Here is a 23,943-nt window from a genome sequence, read left to right on the forward strand (position 1 = left end):
TATTAAGGTTAAGCAAATCAAAAGAATTTAGTTTAAAGTAATTGTGCAACATGCTTATGGATAGTATATTGAATTTCTTTCAATAAACCCTTTCTAAATAGTACACACTGGACCTTTTTAAGTGCTGGGGATTTGTCAGCAAAGCTGAAACACCATGTTGCACAACATCTTGTTGCAGATATCCTTTCACTCTAGCAGAGGCTCTGTAAACACAAGTGGAGAGGCTGAGATACAGTTTGACATCTTGACTCTTAAATACTCTGACACTATTGATACTCTTGCGTCCACTGATCCAACTAGCCGCAGCCAGAAGGAAGAAATCCAATACAAGTCCTTGTAGAACAGCTTGTACTGACACTACAGCTGCATCTGTCTCTCTACAGTGAGTTCCCCACCACTCGTTGAGAGGCTGTGGGGTTCGCAGAGTGTCCCTCCCTCTCTGACACCATTTGCCGGTTGATGCTGATAATGCAGATGAGGAGCAGGATGACGACCACCAGGTCATCCAGGACCCCCAGCAGTCCACAGAGGGAGGGGTCTGTCTCCAGAGGACTGGCCAACGACGAGGACTCTGTGTCCAGGGGAGGAGAGGAAGAGATGGACACCACTGTCCCCACACAGCAGAGAGCCACTCTGAAGAAGAACAGCCACACGAGGCCTCCCATTGCACCGAGGCCACGAGCCAGTAACTGCAGGAGGAGAGGAGCATCACACAGGTAGTCTGTCACCTGTTAGTGATGAGGAGAAGAGTTCATGTCAGGAAATCGAACCAACAAACATTAGAGGACAGGGTAGATGATACGGCACATTGCAATAGCAGGAACCTGGCTTTTGGAGTTGATATCACCTGTGTTTGTCAATGGCACTGAAATAAATCAGGTTTATTTCAGTGAAAATACTCATTCAAGGTCAGGCAACTAGGTGTGTCAGTCCTGTTCAGCAGTCTAGTAAATGCCAGGTATTACTGTTACCAAATGTATTGTAATGGGAAACAAAGCAGGGGTTCTTGTCTTTCCTATGATCTCATCTGATGTTACATTCAAGGCTGAATTTATTTATTTTTTTACACATATATGCGTCAGACACTTTTACACTCCCTGTAACAGAAGGAACTTAATAGAGGTCTGGTTACTGGAAACAAACTTTCTTATCAGACACAAGTCTTTCAGCAGTGAATTTCCCTCTTCTCTTATCTTCACTAGTCCGATTGTGTAAAAGTAGGAAAAAAACAGGAAGAATGTGTTGCACACTCCAGCTCCATATGGATTTGGATTGGATGGGGCATCAATCTTATTATATAGGTTAGATTAGATTAGACATTTAGATTATAATATAATCGAAATGTTTTCCCCAAGTTACATCAGTAATGTTAATGTTTTTCTATAGTGGACTAAATTAAAAGGAGAAGCTGACGTGTGTTGCACTTTTTCTTTATTTTCTTCTTCTACTTTTCCACAACCAGACAGGTGAAGAGTGGAGAAGAAGCACTTTTACTGTGGAATGACTCGTTTCTGATAACGACCATGACATTTTCATGAAGACCTGAAGGACAGATGAGCTACTGACCCGTCTTGGAGCTCCAGAATATCGTCTGTTGTAGTTTGTGATTTCCCCGAGAACCTCCTTCGACTGTCGGTCTGATCGACTCTCGTTAAAGAGATGGCACAGCACGCTGACCTGGAAGAGTTATTTTTTTTACTCCACGTTCACAGTCATTCTGAACTGACTGTTCAGACTGTGTTTACACTGGATCATGTATGTTTGTGTACTGTACCTTCTGTCTGCAGAGAGGACAGCTGATAGCATCCAACCATGACCCGTGTCTCCAGTAGCTGATCAGACAGGGAGCTGCACAGTCAAACACATTAATCGGAACAATTTACACTTCAGTGCACAATAACAAATGTGTAAAATCAACTAGTATTATGTATTTTTAGCCTATCTTTAACCAGAGATGTCTCACTGTCTGAGATTAAACATCTCTTTTCCAAGAGGGTCTCTAACAAAAGTATTCATCAACATTTAAAGTATTAATTTACAGGAAATAATAAAATGCAGAATCATAAAACCTCAAAATAAACATAATGATTGGCTATCAAACAAGGTAAAGTGAGTCAGTCAGAACCTCCCTGTCTCCCTGTTATTTAGTAGTATTTTAAAAGAATCCAGTCAGACCAATTCTCTAATAATCAAGTATTTTTTTGTCGAGTTTGATTTAGGGCCCAAAGGCTGTGGGCCCCAAACTCTTCTGAAATGCAGTATTTCATCACTGACTACATCGAGTAATGGAGGGTGAGGAAGAGGCTCTGGGTTTCAAACACAGGTGAGTTGGTCGGGTGCAGTACTATAACTGCAGTAGGTTGGGGTTAAAGGGAAGATAAGCATGTGCAGGAATAAAAATAGCTTTGTAATCAGTGACAGATAACGATAAGGTTAGACCACGATCCCAAAAAAAGAACCTTTTAGATAAACAGCCATAATGTCTACAGTATCTATCAATCCATCAATCCACAAATCACACTTTTTCCTTTCTTCTATTACAGTGCATGACAAACACTTGGCTGTATTTCAATTCACACGGAGGTTTTAGCATTTGGACGTCTTCTCGACAAGTGACTTGATTGACACGGCTGAAGTAGCACGTGCCTGTGTCTGTGTGTCTGTTTGTGCACCTTTGTGAGGACCAAAAAAACCTAGAGAGTGAGGACATTTTGTCTGGTCCTGGTTGATGTCTAAGATGTGTCCTCAGTGAGATATAAAAACAAGGTTCTGTGTGTGTGTGTGTTTGTAATGTCGTACCACAGAACAAATGGCCACAGTTGGTCTGGACAGGGAAGCTGGCCGTCTGCAGGCAAACAGGACAGTGTGAGTCTCGATGGCTTATGGATGAACTTAACTCTGCAGATTCCTGAAGACATGAGAAGAATAGAAAGACGATCAATTAAAGAGACGTCCTGGAAGAAGGACAACAATGACAATTGGCCGAAGGAAGAACAAAGTGGAAAGCTATGGTACAATGTAGTATTGGGACTCCTGTGTGTGTTCTACATACTACACCAGAAGTGTAATAAGTTGGTTTATCACACTGACAAACTTACGTTATTACTTTTATTCTTTGTCTTTTGGCATAGGATTATTGCACATTTTATGTAATATACATTAATCTTAGAAACTGAGTGTGATTTGTAAGTGACCTTCTCACCTTGTGGCAGCTCAGACACGTTGACATCGACTCTGGCTCTGGCGCACACTGCAAAGATGACCCGGGTGACCCGAGGTGATGCTGACCCGCTGACCCCTCAGAGAGGAGACGGTCCCGTCTGCAACGTGACATGACATGGTGATACTGATAAAACTCACACTTTTAAATACACGATATCAGCTGATGATATCAGCTAATGCCTCAACGATTTTCTTAAAACTGCTGCACTTGCAAGAATTCGTTTGAATTGAGTTTTTCATTCCTGGAGAGGTTTTGTTTGTATTTGTTTTTGTATAGATTATCTCTTTACATGACAGCATGGTCACAATATGAAGGTAATATTATGATAGTACCATCTTATTTATGATGCAATATCCAGCTTGGTTATAACAATGGTAATAATGTGGTAATAATGAAATCATATTACAGTAATACAATGTCCTTTCCAAAGTAATATCCCGGTTATAGCTTGGTAATGAGAATTACTGTAGGATGCCATCTGTGCAACACCTTCACAATAAAATGCAACACTTTCACAATAAAATATGTAGAAATTAAAATTGGTAATTAACGTTACACATTATGTTACACATCTTTCCAGGTTATACTACAGAAATATTACCATAATATTACTTCCACACTGATACCATACAGGTATCGTAGTGTAATTTTTTACCTTGTTTAACTACATATAAATAGAGACATATATTATTTAGATTTTTAGCCGACCATTTTTAACAGTATTGAAGATGCAGTTCCCATTTACTCTTACTTTAAACTTTACAGTTATCATATACAGTACTTAAAGTACTTCTTTCTCTAAATATATGTATTAGAGAAAGAACAGAAAATTTAAACAGAGAAAAAGAAATTATACAACAAATTGACAATGTGGTCGAAAGGATTCTATAATATTTTCAGTTGAAATATTTAATTTGTTGAACTTCAAATTTTTTTTTGGAGCAGTACATTTTGTTTCAAAGTGACAGTATTTTTGTTTTTCAGGTCAATTCAATGAGATCAATGAGCACAATTCTGTCCATGTTCTAATCAAACAAACAAACAAACGCAGACAGAGGTAATAAAGTGAGACTCACCTGGACTGAGATTTGAGGTGCGGCTGCATCGCTGAACTAGAAAAAGCGGCAGATACTTTGAGTCACTGTCTGCTCGAGGGACGTGAAATGCTGCCTGGCTGCATCACTGAGCGACATAAATCAACTCCCTGTTAATGATCAACTACAACTTCCAATATCAGCTCGTCCTCCTGCTTAAAGGGAACGCTCACTTCTCTGTGGTCAAACCTGTGCACAGACTTCTCAACAGACAGTGGTGAATTTCTCGTGTAGAGGTCTTTGGTTTAAGATCAACATCGTTGTCACTTTGGTGAGGTCAGTGAAGAACTCTCTGTGTCACATGATTTACCACAAGATCAGACCCAGAGCCACGCTGTGTCTAAGTAGGTTAGACCCCAGTTTGTTGATCATTTACTCGACTTCACATTATTCCTCTCCTCTCTGTTGATAAAGCATCAGTTGTGAAATGCACGTAGCCGTCACTGACACTCACTGTGTTTACCTGGTCAACACCGTTCCAAATTCAACCCTATTAAGATAAGTGAATAAGTCTCTGCCATATAAACGGCCTTTTGCGATAACCTTCATCTGAATAAGGTCATCCTCAGAATAAGCAATAATAAGATTAAGACATGGCCTGCGACTAACCTTCATTATTTGTTATTGTTTGTTTCTGATAGGCAGACAATTGCGTAAAATGCTGATTGGTGTTTTCCAAACATTATGTTAATACTGTTTAATTATATATATATGTTTACATTTCTATTGTATAATAATTACATTCATATTCATAGTATAACACATTCACAGTAGCACATACAAGTCTTTATACTATATATTAGTATTTATTTATTTAATTGACTGTATATTTGTTCTAATTAGTTAAGTCTATTTAATTTATATAGCCCGACATCACATATACAATTTGCCTCAAAGGATTTTACAGTCTGTAGAGCAAGTGCCACCCTTTAACCTTAGACATCAAGTGAGGAAAATCTCCAATAAAGGTTCTTGATGTCAATCATTTGAGAATCTGAAATCAGAATCTAATAAAAAAAAAGAGTACTGTTATAAAACCCCACTCAAATGATAAATAATTCATCCAAATAGTTGCTGATTGTTATGGTTATTCATTCATAATTGGTGAGTTTTCACAGCAGTAGAAGTGAGGCGTAATCAGACTGTGCTCTGTGACACACAGAGTAGGAACATGAATGGAATATTCAAATTATGTAGATGTCATAATCTGAATAATGTCTTATTCAGAGATAAGTCCGTCAGTGGCTGCTGACAGAGGCAGTAACAGAGAGGAGGCCAATCATACTCTATTGAACGATTTTGAATAAATATCTAATTGTGATTATTTTGACTGAAATTGCGATTGCGAGATGAATGAGAATGGAACTTTTCACTCTCATTTTCATTTGTTATCTGTGACAAACAAATACGTTTTTTCAGTCTGTAGAATATGACGTGTATGGGCCAGGACAATATTTATTAATCTAAAATGTGAAAATTGCAGCAGGCCGTATAGCGATATTGATAAAGATTTCGATTAATTGTTCCACCCTATTTAACAGGTTTTTAAAATATCATTCTCATGCTGTACCACTTTTTTTTTAGTTTTAAAGTCAGGAGTTGCCCAAATGACTCCACACGCAGCAAATAAATCCAAAGCAAACGTCCTTTATTTGAACAAACCAACAACAAACAGAAATGTCTCACAGTATCTGACAGTAAGTGATGTCTCCACACAGAAGTATGTTGATGAAATATCTTGGCACCTGATCCCACGCAGGTCCTTCACCTCACCTCTGATAGGAGCCAAAGGCAGGGAGTCATTGTGGTCCAGGTCATCTAAAAATAGCAGCCATCAGTCATGAGGGTCAGGGTCTCTCATGTGGGCGATCCTGCACGACACGTGTGTAAAAATCCAGCTGCAGCTGATGCAAATACACCTGCCCAGGGTTTTATACGGTGGCCCTGGAGGTAAACACATACATTTTACAAAAGACAAGAACATAACAGAAAACACTTCACAGATTTCACAGGAAATTATGGACCAAACTTTTGTATTTGACTGAACAGGACCAAATCACTTCACTTCATTTCAAATACACGCGCAAACTCACGTGAGAATTATAAATGGGTAACGTGAGCAGGTTTATTGTGTTCATGATCAATGATTAACCTTCACAAGGGAGCCTGAACACTGCCGGGGTTTTAGCACCTGAGTGGGAACAGTGTTGATAAGAAACAGGTCTGAAATTAGGACTCACATTCCAGCTGTATTCCGTTTCTGACTTTGCAGGATTATCTCTCTCTAGTATTTGATTTAGCTCACGCAGTAAAACGTACAACCATCTGCAGTAAAGATTTTATGTTTGATGGGAAACTGCTGCCACTTGTGTTGGCAAACAAACAAGGAAAGAGTAAAACAATTTTTTTTTGTTTGTTTTATTAGAAATGTGTTTCTTTTGGAGATTTATTTGTGTGCACCGAATATGGATTAAAAAAAGCAACTTTTTTAAGTAATTAGTTGCATCTTACACAGCTCCATATGTCTACTCTATTACATGGATGTCAAATAATAATAAAGTAATTTATTTATCTATATATTTATTTATTATTTTGTGTATTTTACAGCTAGTATATCTATAGCAGCCCATGGCCAAGAGGAAAGGAATTGGGCTCTCTATCACTAATTGCTGAAATAACGCATTCTAATCTATTTGTTTTCAAGTTATGAAAAATAAAACTGTAAAAGACCATAAAACAATTACAATGCGTCAAAATTAGCTATTTATAACTTTACATTACTGCTCAATATCTGACCAATGTTTATTATTTACCTCATTGTTTGACATTAATAGATTAGGTCAGATTATATAGTACATGGAACATATATTACATATTTTCTGAAACCAAATCTTCTTTACGCTGATTGGCTGAAGCAGGGATTAACTGCCGTCAATCATCACGAGTCTCGACGCTGATTGGATGAAACTCTCCTCCTACTCACGTTATCTCGTCCAATCAATCTCAAACAAATTGAACGTTAAAAGGTAAAGACGCTATGCCATTCTCGAACACGTTACGTCGTGTTTGTGGCGATACCGCCGTTGCGAGTCCTCTGCGTGCGTAATTGTCGCCGCTGATCCACCTCTTAGCAGCAGGTGAGGTCAAATGCAGCAGATAGGAGCGGAAGCGGTTGGCTGACAGGTGGATTTCGATATTTTAGCTTCAATGGAAGAAATGGACGATGCCAAAACGGTTCTGGTCGAGAGCCTGATAATTTGGGTGAGTGTGAATGCGTCGCGTGAGAAAGCGATGGCAGTTTCTTTACCTGTCTGTCTGTAGGTGGTGGGGGCCGAGGTTTCTGCGGAAACACAGTTCGCTAGTTTGAGAGAAAATGAGGGAATTATGGAGCAGAGCACTCACGGTAACGGAAGGTGAAGCTACTATATACTATTTCGTCTTAACAGAGCAGCTTTATTTGAAGTATATTATTGTCACTTCCGAGAGGAGCTGCTCCTGGCGTACAGCAGCAGGGGCGCTGCTAGAAATCTAGAGCCCCATGTGGGAAAAAAACCAACCACAATACCCCCCCACATACATATCAAAGTTTATTTCTTAGTATTTCTAGTAGTTCTACTTACTCTAAAGATTTATTGATAGGAATTGAACAGACGGTACATAATTATGTTTTTATAAGTGTATAAAAATATACTTGTTATTTCACATTTTGAAGTGAGAGCTTGTGATGGTGAGATGAAACCCTGTGAATGTGTAAAATCTTTTCTGCCAGTTGTTTTGCCAAAAGGCTGATGACACAAATGGCTGATGACATCTACTGGTCATTTGACGTATGGCAGTCCTACTGTCGTATTACATATATACAGATATAAATGTGTGTGTGTTACAGGAAGTGCTTGTGTGACTGAGACATAGTTGATGTCAATGTGATCAAGTGGGAGAGGTGTGCTTTTTTTAATTCTTATTCAGGAATAGCCATCCTCAACGATAATCGCCTCAGATCACACAGTACACTTCTGTATTTCCTAAGCCTTTTTCGGCAACTCGAATCATTAAACGGGGCAGTCACGTGATTTCATTTGGACACGCCCCCTTTGCTCTACACAGATCTCAGGGCTTCCTTGCCAAAAATGATGGAGCTAAAGTTCAAATTGATACGATGTGGGGGACAGTTGGAATTGGCCCACGACTTACAATCGATCCTCAGTGGATTGAGAGTGCTAATCCTGTTAACTGGTATTTGTGGAAGGTTGCTCTTTGGATTTTTGTTTGTTATGTAACTACTTAAATGTGACACGGCAAGCTAACACCTGCTCCTTTCATTTCCTTGGATTTGGATTAACAACTCTATATGACAGCCCTTCAGTGTAAACATTAGGGTGTGTGCACAACACCGCAATTGTTGCTCAAGGAAATAAGAGATTTAATCTTACACCGTCGCTACATCAATTATTTACATGTGTACTTTTCTTTCACCTGGGTGTTAGTTTCTTAACCATCTCTAGATTGTTTTTTTACATTGAGCAACTCTCTTCTCTTACTTTCTCTTTGTGGTAGTTTAAAAAATGATTCTGCATCCCTGCACAGCTACAGTGTTGTGGAGAAACACGAGTGAATTAAGTGTACAACTGCAGCTTTTGTCCTCTCTGTGAACTGTTGACCAGTCGATGATGATGCTGATGCTGATGATGATGATGATGATGATGTGTTTTCTGCCTCTCAGCTGCAGACCTTTAACACTCCTGCACCCTGCACGACAATAGAGGAACTGACCACTGGATCAGCAATGTCACAGGCACTGCATCAGATGTGAGGACACACACACACACTTACAGAAACTTGTAGTCTGCTCCATGTTGTGATTTTTGTTGTTAGCGTTGTTTGTCAGCAAAGCTAAGGATAAATGTTTTGTGTTCGCTGATGAGCTGCACTCATTCCACCCTAAAAAACATGCACCAAAACTCGTATTGTGTGATATTTAGGTTTTGAACATCAAAATTCAAAGAGTAATGCTTTTCATTTATTTGTTGCTTTATGTTTTTGAGAAGCCAGAGAGCTGTTTTTGACTGATGTCTTTGTGTGTGTCTCTGTTGTGTACGCTGCAGAGACCCTGCATGGTTTTCTGATGGATGGCTTGGTCGTATCAAAACAGATGTTGAGGGTAACTGGAGATTGAAGGTACAGTCAAGCTGTGCCAAACCAGAACCACTGTTCCTTTTTATATGCTCATTTTGACTTCTGTATTCATATTTTCCTGAACCTTTTCCCAAAATCTACTTCTTTTCCTCCCTAATTAGTCTTTTCCACAGATCATTTGACGCTTTTTAAATGTGAACTCTTCCTCTACAAAGTGAGTTCATAGCATTTCTTGTCTGATCTCCTCAGATGAACAACCTGAAGAAGATCCTTCAGATGGTGGTTGATTATTATAATGAGGTAGGCTCAGTTTCTAAGCGACCAGAAGAAAACAAGTGTGAGGAGTCGGCTGTTTGTGTTGAATCGATGCCTGTGGGAGTTGAAATAATGCAAAGCCCCAGGTGAAATGCATAAAGAAAAAATACTGAAACCCAGTAATGTTTCTATTTGTTATGGTAAATTATGGTTGAGATATTGTGAAGTCCCTGATAATATAATATCTTTATGATATTTTATTTTCAGTGCTTTTATTTTATTTATTTATTTTATTATGTATATATGTTTTATACATCTTTTAATGTTCAATTTTTGTTGAGACTGATGTTTAATTTACTCTATATATACCCATGTTGCTTCTGTTTTGCATGCTCAATGTCATCCTCTCTGACTTGCATGAACTGAGCAGAGCCATTGTTGATATGATGAGTAACACCTGTGCTTTTCCTGCTCAGACATGTCAAAATGGCAGTGTCAACACTTTGCACTCAAAATGGTAGCACAGTCACTCTTTAAGCATGTTTTTATCTCTTGCTCTGCCCCATCAGGTCTTGGGACAGGAGATCACAAACTTCCCTTTGCCAGATTTGGCCCTGGTTGCAGAGCGTTCAGACCCAGTGCACCTCGGGAAGCTACTGCAGCTCATACTGGGCTGTGCTGTCAGATGTGAGCATAAACAAGGTATGGGACTGCTTGTGTATTAGGTGGGTTTTAAAGGCAGCTTTAAAAGACAGTATAAAGAAATCATGTAGCAGCAAATCTTACTGCAATAATAACTTGAAGCAACAATGAAATGTCACCATGGTGCTCTCTGTTTATGGTGACATGGAATTTAGAGCCACCTGCTGCCGATCTTGGTGAACTAACTCCATTTCATGAGTCTTTCTCACTGTGTTGACAGAATATATTCAGAACATCATGACTTTGGAGGAGTCTGTGCAGCACGTCGTCATGACGGCCATCCAGGAGGTCAGCCCCACTTAATAACTTTAATAACGTGTGAAAATGTACAGAAAAGCCTGGTCGAGCAGTTGTTCCTTTACGAGTAACGTTGCAGCTTTGTTTTAATGAGTGTGTAAAATAAACCCAGTGACACGTTTTCTTTCCAGCTCATGAATAAAGAGACCATGGCCCCGTTTGGAGCACAACTGTCAGGGGACGTAGAACAGCAGGTCAGTGTTATTACTACATTACTACATATACTAGATTGTGCTAATTAAGCTGCCATTACTGATAATATTCTTAACAACTGTGATTCTCATACTATACCTGGAAAATGGTCCTTTTCGCCACAGATCTTTATACATGTTTAGTTAGTATATAATTGCAGGACCAGTTTCTGCGGTGGGTGAAAGTGAGTGTGCACGTTTCTTACTTTAGCTTTCCTTCATGTGTCCAGTTAAAAAAAGCCCAGGAGGATCTAGCTGAACTATTAACCGAGAAGGAAGCTCTAGCCCAACGCTGTCAAGAGTTGGATATACAGGTGACTACGTAGCATGCACACACACACACACACACACACACACACACACACACACACACACACACACACACACACACACACACACACACACACACACACAAACAAAGGTTGTGTAATTTGCTCTAAAGCTTGGGTCCATTGTTGGGAGCTGCTGTGGCAGAAGGACTGTGATCAAACAGTCTGGGCTCTGCTGGCTCCCACCGTAGCAACCGGCCCACGCTCCGCCACTGCTTGTGGGCCTCTCTGTGCACTGTACACACAGACACAATTCAGCATAGTCACTGATCATCTGTTCCACTGGACTCTCGACAGATTGATTTTTTCTGTCCCCAGTCTCGCTCATCTCTCGCTGCTGCGAGGTAAGTCCAACATGGTTGAAACTAAACACATTTTAACCAAATGTTGACTCTAACTCGGCTAACAGATGGACTGATTGGCGTCCTGTTTTTAATTTTTGGCGTAATTATTATTCCTAATTATAATAAACCTCTCCTTTAATTGGTGAAAGCAGCATCACGTTATTTCAAAATGCAACTTTGACTTGTTTTAGGTTTAAAGAATGGTCCTTAAAAGAGGAGAGCTGAACTTAGAAGATGTGCTGAATATTATTCTCGATCAGCTTTCAGTTATAATTTTATAAGCTCGTATATAATTGTTTTGTTTTATATGAGCTTATAAATTCAAAAATCAGTTTCAGACAAGTCTGTTTCAGAAACATTAATGTAAATATTTTGTCTCTATGAGCAGTTCACACACTGGTCATATGGGTGATTTTTGTCTAGTTTAAAGACGTGTACGACTTTTAAACAATCACAAGTTAATCTCACGTTGATGGACCATTGTCTGGTGATAAAATATAATTCAGGCTAACTGACTAACCGTGTATTAACATGTTTGCTAGATAAACTGCACTGTTTGCTTTAACAGCTGGGAAAGGAAGAGAGTTTTCTGACGACTCTAACTTTTGATCTCAAATGTGAATTTTCTGCTTTGCATGAAATAACCGACCAAAGAGCAATTTAACATTAACTTTAAACTCTCACTTGTGAAATGGGCTATAATATGTTGTTGAACCCACGCAGGTGGCTGTACTGCAAGAGGAACGAAACAGCTTATTGGCTGAGAACGATGTCCTAACTGACCGGGCCAATCAGCTGGACACGTTCGATGACCCCAGCACGCCCTCAGGAAAAAAGCACAATCAGTTACAACAGCAACTGGAGACTCTACAGGAGGAGAACTTCAGGTTTATCACTTTCTGCATAAACCTTGTAAGGCTCGAGACGGACTCATTAACGATGTGTATCGTTCACATCCTTTAGACTGGAGGCTGCGAAGGACGACTACCGGATCCACTGCGAAGAGTTGGAGAAGCAGCTGATTGAGGTTCAGCACCGTAATGACGAGCTCACAGGCCTGGCGGAAGAATCTCGAGCTCTCAAAGACGAGCTGGATGTTATGAGGTCAGACAGACGGACAGACATTCCGTGCATTTATAGATGGATGATGATGATGATGATAGTTCCATGGAGTTTGACGAGTTGTTTGCATCATGTTTCCAAGTGTTCCTAAAGTTCCTTATGTGTGTGATGACATTGTGTCCATACAGGAACTGTTCAGATCGAGTGGTAATACTGGAAGCCTCGGTGGAAACATACAAGCGTAAACTGGAGAATCTGGGTGATCTGAAGAGGCAGATGAAGCTGCTGGAGGAGAACAACATGACCTACATGCAAAACACTGTCAGCTTGGAGGAGGAGCTCCGCAAGGCCAACGCTGCCCGCGCTCAGCTCGAGACGTACAAGCGACAGGTAATGGTAGAACCCAAAGGGGAACCATAGATTGAAGTCACTTTATTCTGAAACTCCTCTTATTAGGATGAATGTATTAAGTGTTGCATCCAGGTCTAAGCACTACATGAAAACGGAGACTTCTTTTTCCCAACTCCTAACCAGTGTAAAGGTTTTATTAAAAACAAGCATGACGTGATAATAGAAACATGTCTTTGTTGATGCTTCGTTTCTATGCCTTTTTCCAGGTCCAGGAGCTACACAAGAAATTGTCTGAGGAATCGAGGCGAGCAGACAACCTCGCCTTTGAGATGAAAAAGTTTGAGGAGAAGCACGAAACTGTGATGAAGGAGAAAGAGGTGCGGCACCTGTTATAATGTTGTGTAAAAGAAATGGCAAAAAGATTTCACTCTAAAATCTGTATCCCCTCCATTAGAGAGTCATGATAGAAAGAGATTCTCTAAAGGAGACCAACGAGGAGCTGCGATGCACTCAGGCTCAACAGCACCAGCTCTCACAAGCAGGTATTTCTCTGCAAACAACATAAACCTCATTGTTTTCTTGGAAACATTCAGATTACCAGGCTTAAGTGACTCCGAGTGTCATCCTCTAGCGCTAAATCTCACCCCCAAATTTACTGTGATAGCTTCTGTTTTTTTAATTTAAAGATAGACCTTATCTATATTTCCCACTTCAGTACTGCATGGTCTCATTAATATGGCGTTTTCTGTTTGTGTGCACATTTGTAGTTTCTTTAAAAGGAACATTTAGACCCGAGACACTGAACGGGAACTATCAAATCTGATTTGTAATAAATCAGATTGAACAATGGGGCTGGTAATCTGAACACAGTCCTTGCCACTTGGATATTCTAAAGCTCCATCTTCCTTATAGGGATGCTATCTTCCAGCAGCCCCAGCCATGATAACCTGGCGGCTGAATTGATACCAATTGAGTACAGGTAAGAGACACTTGTTACACTATAAAATATGCTTTTCCTTTCTGCTCCTGTGTGTGTGTGTGTGTGTGTGTGTGTGTCTGCTTTAGCAGTGACTTTGTTTGTGTGACTGTTCAGAGAGAAGTTCATCAGGCTGCAGCATGAGAACAAGATGTTGAGAGTGCAGCAGGAGGAAGGCGAGCGGGAGAGGTTCGCCGCCCTGCAGTGTCAGCTGGAGGAGGCACACAAGACACGTAGTGAACTGGATACAGAAAACAGGTGAACACAGTGTCTGACTCTGTAAATCAGCAACTGATGGATGAGGCGGAGGTTGAGTTCTCCTACTATCACCGAGCATTGTGGGGAAAAAAAAATCATATGTCTACTAAAATGTTTCAAAGATCCTTTGGTAGGTTTTTATTTGATAGTCTACAAGTTTGATGAGGTGTAGACACTTAAAGCTTTCCTTCGAAATACTACTGAATAATGTAATTTCTTGACAGCTTATACTGTTAATGAGTAAAACTATTAAATATTATTTTTAATATATTCCCAGAAATTATGTTAAGATACATTTTCCCCTTTAAAAAAAAAAAAGAAGGAAATAAATGGCTTACTTTAGCCAAGATGGGAACGTTTATGTGAGGAGTGGTTTTGTTGAACCTATGTTTTGAGTGTAAAAATGCATTTTAACTTGGTTATTTTGGTTATTGTAGTGAGTTGATTCCATTTTCTTCTCTCTATGTTCTGCAGACTGAGCCGAGCGCGGATCAGTGAGCTGCAGCAACAGGTGGAGGACCTCCAGAAGGCTCTGCAGAGTCAGGCGGCCAAACCAGACGATGTGAGTGTTCCTGCGGGCAATGGAACACTAACAGAGAAAAGGGCTGGCAGAGTTAAACCTTTAGTGTCAGATGATGTCAAGCAAGAAAGACTGGTTTATATTTTCAGTCAAAACTTGATACAAATTTAGACCCTAAAGACCCTTAATAGACATGATTCTCCTGCAGATGAAACATAACTATCAAACTAGTTTCCAAAAGTTCTGCAGTGTTTAATCCTCTTTAGTGTACAGTATACTCTGTTCTCTCTCTGCAGTACAATGTAGCCTTGGTATTTGCAGATACTTAAAAGCCTCCTTTTGTTTTTTCAGTCAAACCTAAAGCGGAAACTGGAGGCGCACATGTAAGTTTCAGTCTCGGGTCAGCGATTTTCAAGTTGAGAGAGACAAAACAAAGCAGAGGGAAGTAAAGAAAGGGCTTCTGTTTTCTCAGGGTCCAGCTGAACGAGGCTCAGGATGAAATCATGAAGAAGAAAGAGCTGCTGGAGGACCTTCAGCCTGACCACACTCAGACCTGTAAGCCATGAGTCACAAATCAGATGCAGAGACACACAACCATTTCATGACTTCAGTGAAACCGCACAATGATAACTGTGCGTCTTTAGCTTTGAAGGTGGATGAGCTGATGGCTGCTCTGAAGAAGAAGGACGATGACATGCGGGCCATGGAAGAGAGGTACAAAATGTACCTGGAGAAAGCTCGCAATGTGAGGGACTCGGTTTTTATGGTTTCATTTAATTCTAGCTGTGTTAGCGACACTATTTTAAAACTATAGTGTGTAACTTTAAAAATATAAACAAATGTCTTGTGTTTAAATGCATTCACATCGTTCTCAGGAGTTCTCACAATGCTGATAAAGTCTATCAGCTCCACTCGACTTACTGTGTTTCTCTGTAAAGTAGTGTTAAGGTCTTGTGTCGACGATTTGTTTTATATAAAGACAGCAACAGCAACAATGTGCTAGTAGTGCTGGTCGTTAGGCAGTTTTACTTAAATGCTTCTTGTCCCCAACCATCCCTGCACTGCTGCTTTATACACACAAACACTCCCTCTGATAGTATTGGTTGACAGAGTCGGTTTTCAGATGAAGGATGAAGCATACAAATGTTTATAAAGACCAAACGGAGGCAGGATAATGAATATCACCAAGTTTCACACTGCGAATACTTGTATCCTCAACCGTAGGTGATCCGAGCATTGGACCCTAAACTGAATCCAGCCACTGCAGAGATCCAGTCTCTGAGGAACACGCTGGCAGACCGGGACAAGCACATTCTCAACCTAGAAGTAAATTTTCATTTTGAGAATTACAACTGTCCTTATTAAAAGTTTATTATGATTAAACTGGACTGTTTGGCTGAAACCAACTAGATTTATTTTGCCTCCTAGCGTCAGTGTGAGCAGGCCAAGCTTAGAGAGTATGAAGAGAAACTGATCGTCACAGCTTGGTATAACAAGGTAAGATGAGATTAGTTTTGTGTTTTGTCTGTTAGAAAAGTAAAGCTGTTGTCAATGAAATGCTGTATATTTGTACTTGGGAAGAGTAAGTATTTTGGCTGAATATGCTCCCCCTCTGCTGGAGCTTGTCGAAGAGGAGGGAGGTAAATGCTAACACCAGCAAAAGGCAGGAGATTAACCCAAAGTTAGTCAAAACATGGCACCACAGCTTTAATTATCATAATGCTGTTTATTTATTTGTCCTCAGAGTCTGAACTTTCAGAAGTTGGCTATCGAGTCACGCCTTGGCGGCCGCACAGCATCCATGCTGTCTCCTGGCCAGTCCTTCCTGTCTCAGCAGCGGCAGGTCTCAAACGCGCCACGCCAGGCCCTTTCCATCAACGCGCCTGCAACTACCTCCAAGTAGACAAATGTTCTCCCCTTTATTTAGTGAAGGGGTGGGAAACAAATCCTCCCCGTCCACCCTACAAGTGAGCACTCAAGTGACCTTAAGCACATCCACTCTCAGCGCTCAGGAAGGTGGTCACAGGTTAGCTGACGGGGATCGAGCAGTACTTATTAAACTCAACGGTGTACAGTAAGTCACTCACCTGTGGTCATAGCTGACTCTCCCACTGCCTGGGTCACATCACACACTGTCCACACCACAGACTCCAAGCAAACTGCTCTGTGCTCCACTGAACACTTGCTGGAATCAATTTAGCCTTGTTTTTATATATATATATATATATATGGAATGTACATGAGACATAAGGATTTTATTCAGAGCTGAAGCTGGTAAAATATATGAATGTGGCTTTAAAAAAATAAGGTTATTTGAATGACAATGAAATTAAACGTCAGATGATCCAACAGACTATGCAGCGAATAGATTAATACATCAAGAAAAATCCCCTGTATATTTAGGTGCTGGCCACCAAATGTGTTCAGGCATCAGATGTCACGTGTATGTTTTTTTTTTTTTTTTTACGAAAACGGAACAAGCCCTTTTACTCAAAGCTGTAAAAATCCTCAACCTTTGAGGATTATAAATCCAGGACTTTCTCACTAGATGGAAACTTTAATTGAAAAATGAATTGAGTGTGTAGGATTCTCTATAATCTCTGAATTTGTACAAAAGTAATGTGAACATGATTTGAACACCAGCTCTTGAGCCCAACGTTGAGACCAGCTTCAGGATTCATGCCGTACCTGAGAGTTGTGATTTGTGTAGTTGGTATAATATTTAATCATGGAGACGTTTTAGAGTGAAGAGCACTGAAGAGAAGTGCTAACTCATGTGTGTGTGTGTGTGTGTGTGTGTGTGTGTCTGATCGACTCGGGTCTTAAATGCAGCTGTACAATAACACTGAAGGGGCATAGTCGTGGTTCTTATATTGTTTTTCTTTTGCAGTGGCTGATTCTAGATTGTTGATCTATAAACGGTGGTATTTATACAAATTTAAGACGTACAATCAAACGCAGCACAGCACATGAGCGAAAGTGTCCCATTGTGATGTAAAACTGGAAAAAAAGAGGAAGGCATTAGGCAATTTCAGGAATTTATGTGGTTAAAATTTTACTTTTCTTGTGAATAAATAATGAAATAAATAATTTTTCTAAAAGCTTGTCTCACAATCGGATACATTAATCTCAGCTCCATGATTACAAAATATTGTACGCTTTGTTCATCTGCACCAATCTTGATTTTTTTTCATCTTTAGGAAATGATGTTGCAACATTTGGTGATTCATGACAAACTGATGAGGAAAGGATACAATGACAATGATGTTTTTGTGTTATTTTAGTAACACTTTATTACATCGAGCAAAATGAATTTAGTGGTCATGGGTCACTGTGACCTCATAAAACCTTTATGAATGTGTTTGTTTAAAGTGTAGAGGTATTAAACATTTTTGCACATTGTTTGCAACTGCCCACTCCCTGAGAAGTGTGTGGGGACAGTTATGTAGAGTAAGTTGAAGAAAATAATAATTAACAAAATCAAATTTACTTCAGCTCAAGTGTACACTATTGTAAGAATGTGTTCACTGCTTTGTGTCAGTCTTGTCCATCAGGAAACTAAAAAGTTTAAATCACTTTATGAACTGTTCACTCCCCCACACCAACATCTGTAGAGAAAATCTGAATTTACATCACAACACAGCTAAAATTTGTGATTGTTTCTATGGACTTTGGTGTGAGTCGTGAGTGGTTTGCAAAGTGACATTTAGTGAGATGAAGTAGCAAACACATTCTTAGGATTGTTTTTGTTTAAGATGAAGTGGATTATATTAGGTCAGCTGTTGATTTCAGTGGCTAAAATCAGTGTTTCCCTCTCATCTGCCAGGTTTTCATTCCTCAAAATCACTCAGTGAGAATCCTTGTGTTTGTTATTGATTGAAAAGGCCCTGTGTTCATGTCCTCTCCTCTTGAACGTTACATTCCTTTTAGGCCAAACAAGTCTAGGGCTTTTCGTCAGCTCTTACACACGTGATGACGGAAGCAGTTTACACGCTGTATTAACTCCAGGACACATTTATAAATGCTGTAGGTAAAAATCACAAGAATCTGAATTTTATTTATTTATTCTCATAGTTCACTTAATGCACATACAGTATGTGCTGTGGCAAACAAACTGCATGCTGTACTTTATTACATATTAAACATTTACTTTCTATCCTGTAGAGGGAGCTGTAGATGCATCCACTCCATCAGTGTTTCACACACATGCCTTTGAGTGACACTAGCATTTCTAGCTTGGGCTGCAGGAGGAGGGCGCTCAGTGTTCAGCGGGCCTTGGCGTGGATCTTAAAGGGATATGGTGTGCGTGTGGCTCCAGTGATGCCCTCTGTCCTCAGCTCAACTCCATCCACAGTAGAGAAACAAAACCTCTGTAACAAACTGGCAAAGAACAAGAACAGCTCCATTCTGGCCAGGCCTTCTCCCAGACATGCACGTTTTCCTGGGGGAAAAAAAACAAAACAAGCACGACTCTCACTTCCTTCTCATTCTAGTGGTGAGATTGCAGTTTGTATTTGTAGTATTTGTAATACGTTCCTGGGTTCATCTCGACTTAGAATTTAACTTTTTAGTTGAATGTGTGTTTTACCTGCAGAGAAAGGTACAAATGCCTCCCTCCTGACAAACCTTCCCCCAGTGTCCAGGAAGTGTTTGGGGTTGAAGGTGTCTGGAGTTTCCCACTCAGTCTTGTCAAAGAGCACAGACGTCAGGTTGGGCATCACTGAGGTTCCCTGCACAAATCATGATAAAGGTTTTTAAAGAGTTGTTTTACATTAACATCACCAAGTCTGTGTGCTGTCATAATAAAACATGTGTTCATCTTCTGTTTAAATACACTACACGTGTATAGGATTCCATACAAGCACCAGAAACCTTTTACAATTTGTGTCTAAAGGATACAAACAAATCGTATTCACTGGATCGCTGCTGGGAGAATGTCAGAGGCAGACTTTGACTTTGAGATTGTCATGCACGTAACATCTTTGCAACATCAGTGAGCTATTAACAGTGTCAAATGTTATCTCATCTGTTCTTTATCTTCAGCCACCAGCGATTACTGCACGCAGCACAAACTTGCATATTGGAAGTAGTGAAAGGTGAGTACGTGTAGTAAAATATTGTATTTGAGTGAGTATTCATTCAAATAGTATTCCTAAAATGAACTCAAATATATAGTTTGGCTTGAATTAAGTTAGAGTTTTTCAATAATTACATTGAAAACAAAACCACTGGCATAGCAGATTTATTTTTCACTGACTTTAAATGGAGCAGTGCCAAGTGTTGCTCAACTGCATTATGTGTCCATTGCTTTGCATTACTCGTGAATTCACCTTTGGTATGAAGTAACTGCCCAGTGTCGTGTCTTTGGCTGCCACTCTTGGTCCATTCAGAGGAACAATGTTTCCCATCCTCTGGATCTCATGGATAACAGCATCAGTGTAGGACATGTTGGGTCTGTCAGCCATCGTGGGCTGACGAGTCTGTCCGATCACTCTGTCGATCTCGGCCTGGACGTCGTCTGAGAGGTGAAATAAATATCATTCATCTCAAAGAATTGAAGCTGCAGTTAATACACTTTTTTGTTGTCAATGTTATTTTCCTGCCTCTGTTTGTTAAAATAATGTGACATTATTTGTAGGCTGTGTCCCTTTAAAACAGGCTCTGTGAAGCAAAACTATCAGACCTGACTGATTTCATACAGGTGCTTTTATCCCATCAAACCACTGAATGATTGGGTTTTCTGAGCAGAGAGAGGTTCACCTCTGAAACGTTCTGAAACCTTTTTATTACTTTATTGCAATGACAAATTTATTGTGCTGATGCTTTATACACACAAACGCTCCCTCGGTCAGATCTGATAGTATTGCTTGACAGAGCCTGTTTTCAGATAAAGGACATGTTAATAATGTTAATGTTTCTGTTCACAAAGACTAAACAGAGGCAGAATAATAACACCAGCAACTAAAATCACTGCTGCTTTAAGTAAGTCATGCAGACACAGGTACAAATCCAAAACTCATCAATTACTTAGAGATATTCATCCTGTACAAAATCCATCATCATCATCATCATCATCATCAGTAACTTGTAGGACACACCCACCTTGGATATGAGGGTTCTTGATTAGGTAGATTAGGCCCCACTGCAGAGTCTTAGACGTGGTTTCAGTGCCAGCGAGGAACAAATCCAGACAACACAGAACCAGGTTTGCTTCCTCAAAGCCCTGCTCACTGCCTCTGTTGTGCTGCAGAAGGAGAAATCATATCAGGGTTGCTTTTCTCTTCATATGCAGCACAAAACGACAGACTTGAGTCAAGAACATGAGAGCAGTACGTTCTCCTCCGCCAGGAAGGAGTCGATGTAATCTCGTGGGTTGCTCGGGTCCAGATCCAGCTTGTGCCCTTCTATCTCTCTCCTGATAAATGTCTCCACAGATTTCAAGTTGCTGAAGATGTTGTTGTGCGGCCCTGGCAGACGTCTCATCAGGTCTGGAAATGCTTCATAGAGCTGTTTATAGAAACAACAGAGGGCACATTTAGAATTTAGAATTACTGCCTTCACTAACTAATGTGGTTCTAGTTATTTAAATCTACTATCCAGTCTCAAATAAGGGTTTAGTGTGAAGTGTATAATCACTTTAATTATTTTTTATTTTATTTTTAATTTAAGTGACACAATGTAGTCAGTATCACTACATCACTTAGCTTTAATAAGACAACAAAGAGGAGGGGGTGAGATGCACAGTTGCAATGATTGCAATGTTTTTTTATTGTTTTTATATAGTGTATTATTGATGGCCATGAAAAAAGGACATAGATCGCCCCCCCCAAATGAAGTAAAACACAATCTCACCTACAACTGTCTTATTTTGAAGTCAAGAAGAATTCTTGGAGCCTTGTTAGAAGGTTTCCTACCACACTGTCATTGCCGTCGTCATGTGGCCTAATGTTTCCTCACGCACAGACCCACTAAACCTTTATATTTTAACATTAGTGTGTTATTACTTATGTCTTACTAGAGCCCATATGGAGCCTTCCAAATATGCCATCTCGGTCAGATTCTGCAGCAGCCTCTGAAAGTTAGGATCCCTGTAGTCAAGTCGTCTCCCAATCACTATCTGGCAGATGATGTTTGCCACAGCGCTGTTTAGGAGGGGCACTGGGTCAAATGGCTCACCTGAACAGAAGAATAGAATAGTGTTTAGTCTGAGTACATTGTGGGGCTGTCACATCCACAGTCAAAGACGTGCAGCCAAGAAGCACATCACACCCATCTTCTACTGCCTTATCCTCCACATGAGGGTCCTGTTCATGCCCATCAGAGAAATTAAGACAGGGATGTGACGTTGTGTTTTGCTGTGTAAATAGAAATCAGTGTATGGAAGTATTTTGGCTTCTACACCCTGGATGGCAAAGTAAGTTGAGCAAAGTAAGCTGTTGGCTTCATCCAAGTGAAAGAGCAGAGGAGGCATGAGCAGCTCAATGACTGTTCAACGTCCTGTGACTGCTTGTAAGAATAATAACTTGACTCATCACATTTGTGCAGTGCTGTAATGTAACAAAGTATAAATACTTTATTACTGTACTTAAGTACTAAATTCACTTAACGGTACTTCACTTTGTTACTTATATTTCTAGCAGCTTTTACTTTTACTCCGCTACATATCCCCCAACTTTCTTTGTTACTACTACTACTAACAAATAAAATCAGCAGAAGAAGAGCTAGTAATGGTTTGTATTTATATAAAGCTTTTCTAGTTTTAATTGTGTGTAAAAGTGTCTTGCTCAAGGACACAGATAGATTAGCAGAGCCAGGAATTGAACCCACAACCTTCCAATTGAAAGACAACTTACCCTACCACTGCGCTACCATGGCTCTATCCTAACTTTTTACTTTTTTAATACTTTTACTAAGTACATTTTATATCAGAAAAGTACTTTTCATACTTAAGTACAGTAAATATCATATACTTTAAGACTTAATATTATAAAAAGTGACTTCAACTTGTGGTAACACACCAGAAGTTCCTGTGTAGGCAGGAGGAATATCCAAATATGTCCGAAAGAATTGTGTCTCACACAATATTCATTATTAAATATTCAGTGTCATTTCTTGAGTGTTTGTGTCTTCCCTGTTGTTTTTGCCAACCTTTCTCCCCCTTCATTGCCTCGTGAAGATGTCGGCTCTCCTCACAGATGCTCTGCTCTGTGCGGCTCAGACCAAATGTGCGTAACATGGCCATGGCAAAGCGGCGCTGCCTCCTCCACACCGTCCCATTACTGAAGAACAGACCCGCTGAGATGGAGAGAAACCAGACTTTAACCAGGCAGCACTCACTGCGCGACTTGAACACCCCCAGGTTTGTGGGACTTACCTGAGTTCCCACGATAAATTCTGTTCACCATTGGGCTGAAAGGCCGATCTGCAAAGTTGTCAGCTTGTGTCACCAGAGCCTCCTTCACCATCTTCCACCCAGACACAAACACTGTTTTGTGTCTTCCCAGACGTATGCAGAACACATTCCCGTAAACATCAGCAAGCTGTGGATGCAGACGCAGAGAATGAGTGGCCTTTTGTCAAGCATGTGACTCTGGTGAGATACATTTGTCAGCACAAAATATTTACCTCATGACTTCATATCTGGTATTTTGGGGCATTGTTTTACACAATAAATATTACAGAAAATAAAATATTTTAGTACATTTAAATACTCCTCTGACTGTGATTTTATATATAGAAAATAATTATTGATGAATATTTATTTTCCTCTTTTGGATGTGATCAGATCGTTCAAGTGAGCTTAAGAATCAGAAAAACAACGTGACATTATGTCTTGATGCTTTTGGCTTACCTTGGACAGGTAGATGTGAGGTTGCTTAACTTCAATGCTGAAGATGTTTCCTAAAAGAGGGAGAGCTGGTGGTCCAGGAGGAAAGTTAGGTGGATCCTTTTTGTTGAGAAAATACACCAACAGGAGAATAGTGAAAATGAGGAGCAGCAGTGCCTTCAGGTCGAGCCACAGAAAGAAATGATATCCCCTCATTGTGAACAAGAGTTGGAGCCGAGACGAGCGAATGACTGATGAGGATCACATTTGTCCCTGGTTAGAGATGATGGGCTGGTACTGGAGCTGACTCACACCTTATGTATGCACAGTGTAATGACATGAGTGTGTGACAGAACAATGTGGGTATACATTTAGGCTAAT

The 23,943-nt window shown here is 40.1% G+C and overlaps 3 protein-coding genes across 3 annotated transcripts; 1 reads left to right on the plus strand and 2 right to left on the minus strand.

Moving 5' to 3' along the window:
• Positions 1–377: 377 nt before the first annotated feature.
• Positions 378–4,396, minus strand: si:dkey-183n20.15 (RING-HC_RNF170 domain-containing protein). The gene is made up of 6 exons (XM_058638515.1): positions 4,300–4,396; positions 3,203–3,320; positions 2,800–2,908; positions 1,775–1,848; positions 1,567–1,677; positions 378–728 (listed from the first exon to the last, which is right to left on the minus strand). Exons 1-6 carry the CDS (start codon positions 4,326–4,328, stop codon positions 378–380), a joined length of 792 nt encoding a protein of 263 aa, XP_058494498.1. The 5' UTR covers positions 4,329–4,396.
• A 3,009-nt stretch (positions 4,397–7,405) lies between these two features.
• Positions 7,406–17,207, plus strand: hook1 (hook microtubule-tethering protein 1). Its single transcript, XM_058637996.1, has 22 exons — positions 7,406–7,578; positions 9,038–9,123; positions 9,420–9,492; positions 9,700–9,750; positions 10,275–10,407; positions 10,628–10,695; positions 10,836–10,898; positions 11,126–11,209; positions 12,292–12,455; positions 12,532–12,672; positions 12,819–13,020; positions 13,248–13,358; positions 13,436–13,523; positions 13,894–13,960; positions 14,075–14,215; positions 14,690–14,777; positions 15,087–15,118; positions 15,208–15,290; positions 15,380–15,480; positions 15,960–16,061; positions 16,164–16,232; positions 16,480–17,207. The coding sequence occupies exons 1-22, from the start codon at positions 7,525–7,527 to the stop codon at positions 16,636–16,638; spliced, it is 2,160 nt and encodes a 719-aa protein (XP_058493979.1). The 5' UTR covers positions 7,406–7,524; the 3' UTR covers positions 16,639–17,207.
• A 1,559-nt stretch (positions 17,208–18,766) lies between these two features.
• On the minus strand, positions 18,767–23,795 carry LOC131465379 (cytochrome P450 2J2-like). The gene is made up of 9 exons (XM_058637998.1): positions 23,587–23,795; positions 23,110–23,275; positions 22,884–23,030; positions 21,751–21,911; positions 21,069–21,242; positions 20,838–20,979; positions 20,066–20,253; positions 19,324–19,465; positions 18,767–19,176 (listed from the first exon to the last, which is right to left on the minus strand). Exons 1-9 carry the CDS (start codon positions 23,776–23,778, stop codon positions 19,001–19,003), a joined length of 1,488 nt encoding a protein of 495 aa, XP_058493981.1. The 5' UTR covers positions 23,779–23,795; the 3' UTR covers positions 18,767–19,000.
• Between the last annotated feature and the right edge of the window lie 148 nt (positions 23,796–23,943).

Source organism: Solea solea, chromosome 9 (genome assembly GCF_958295425.1).
Source record: "Solea solea chromosome 9, fSolSol10.1, whole genome shotgun sequence".
Taxonomy (NCBI): Eukaryota; Metazoa; Chordata; class Actinopteri; order Pleuronectiformes; family Soleidae; genus Solea; species Solea solea.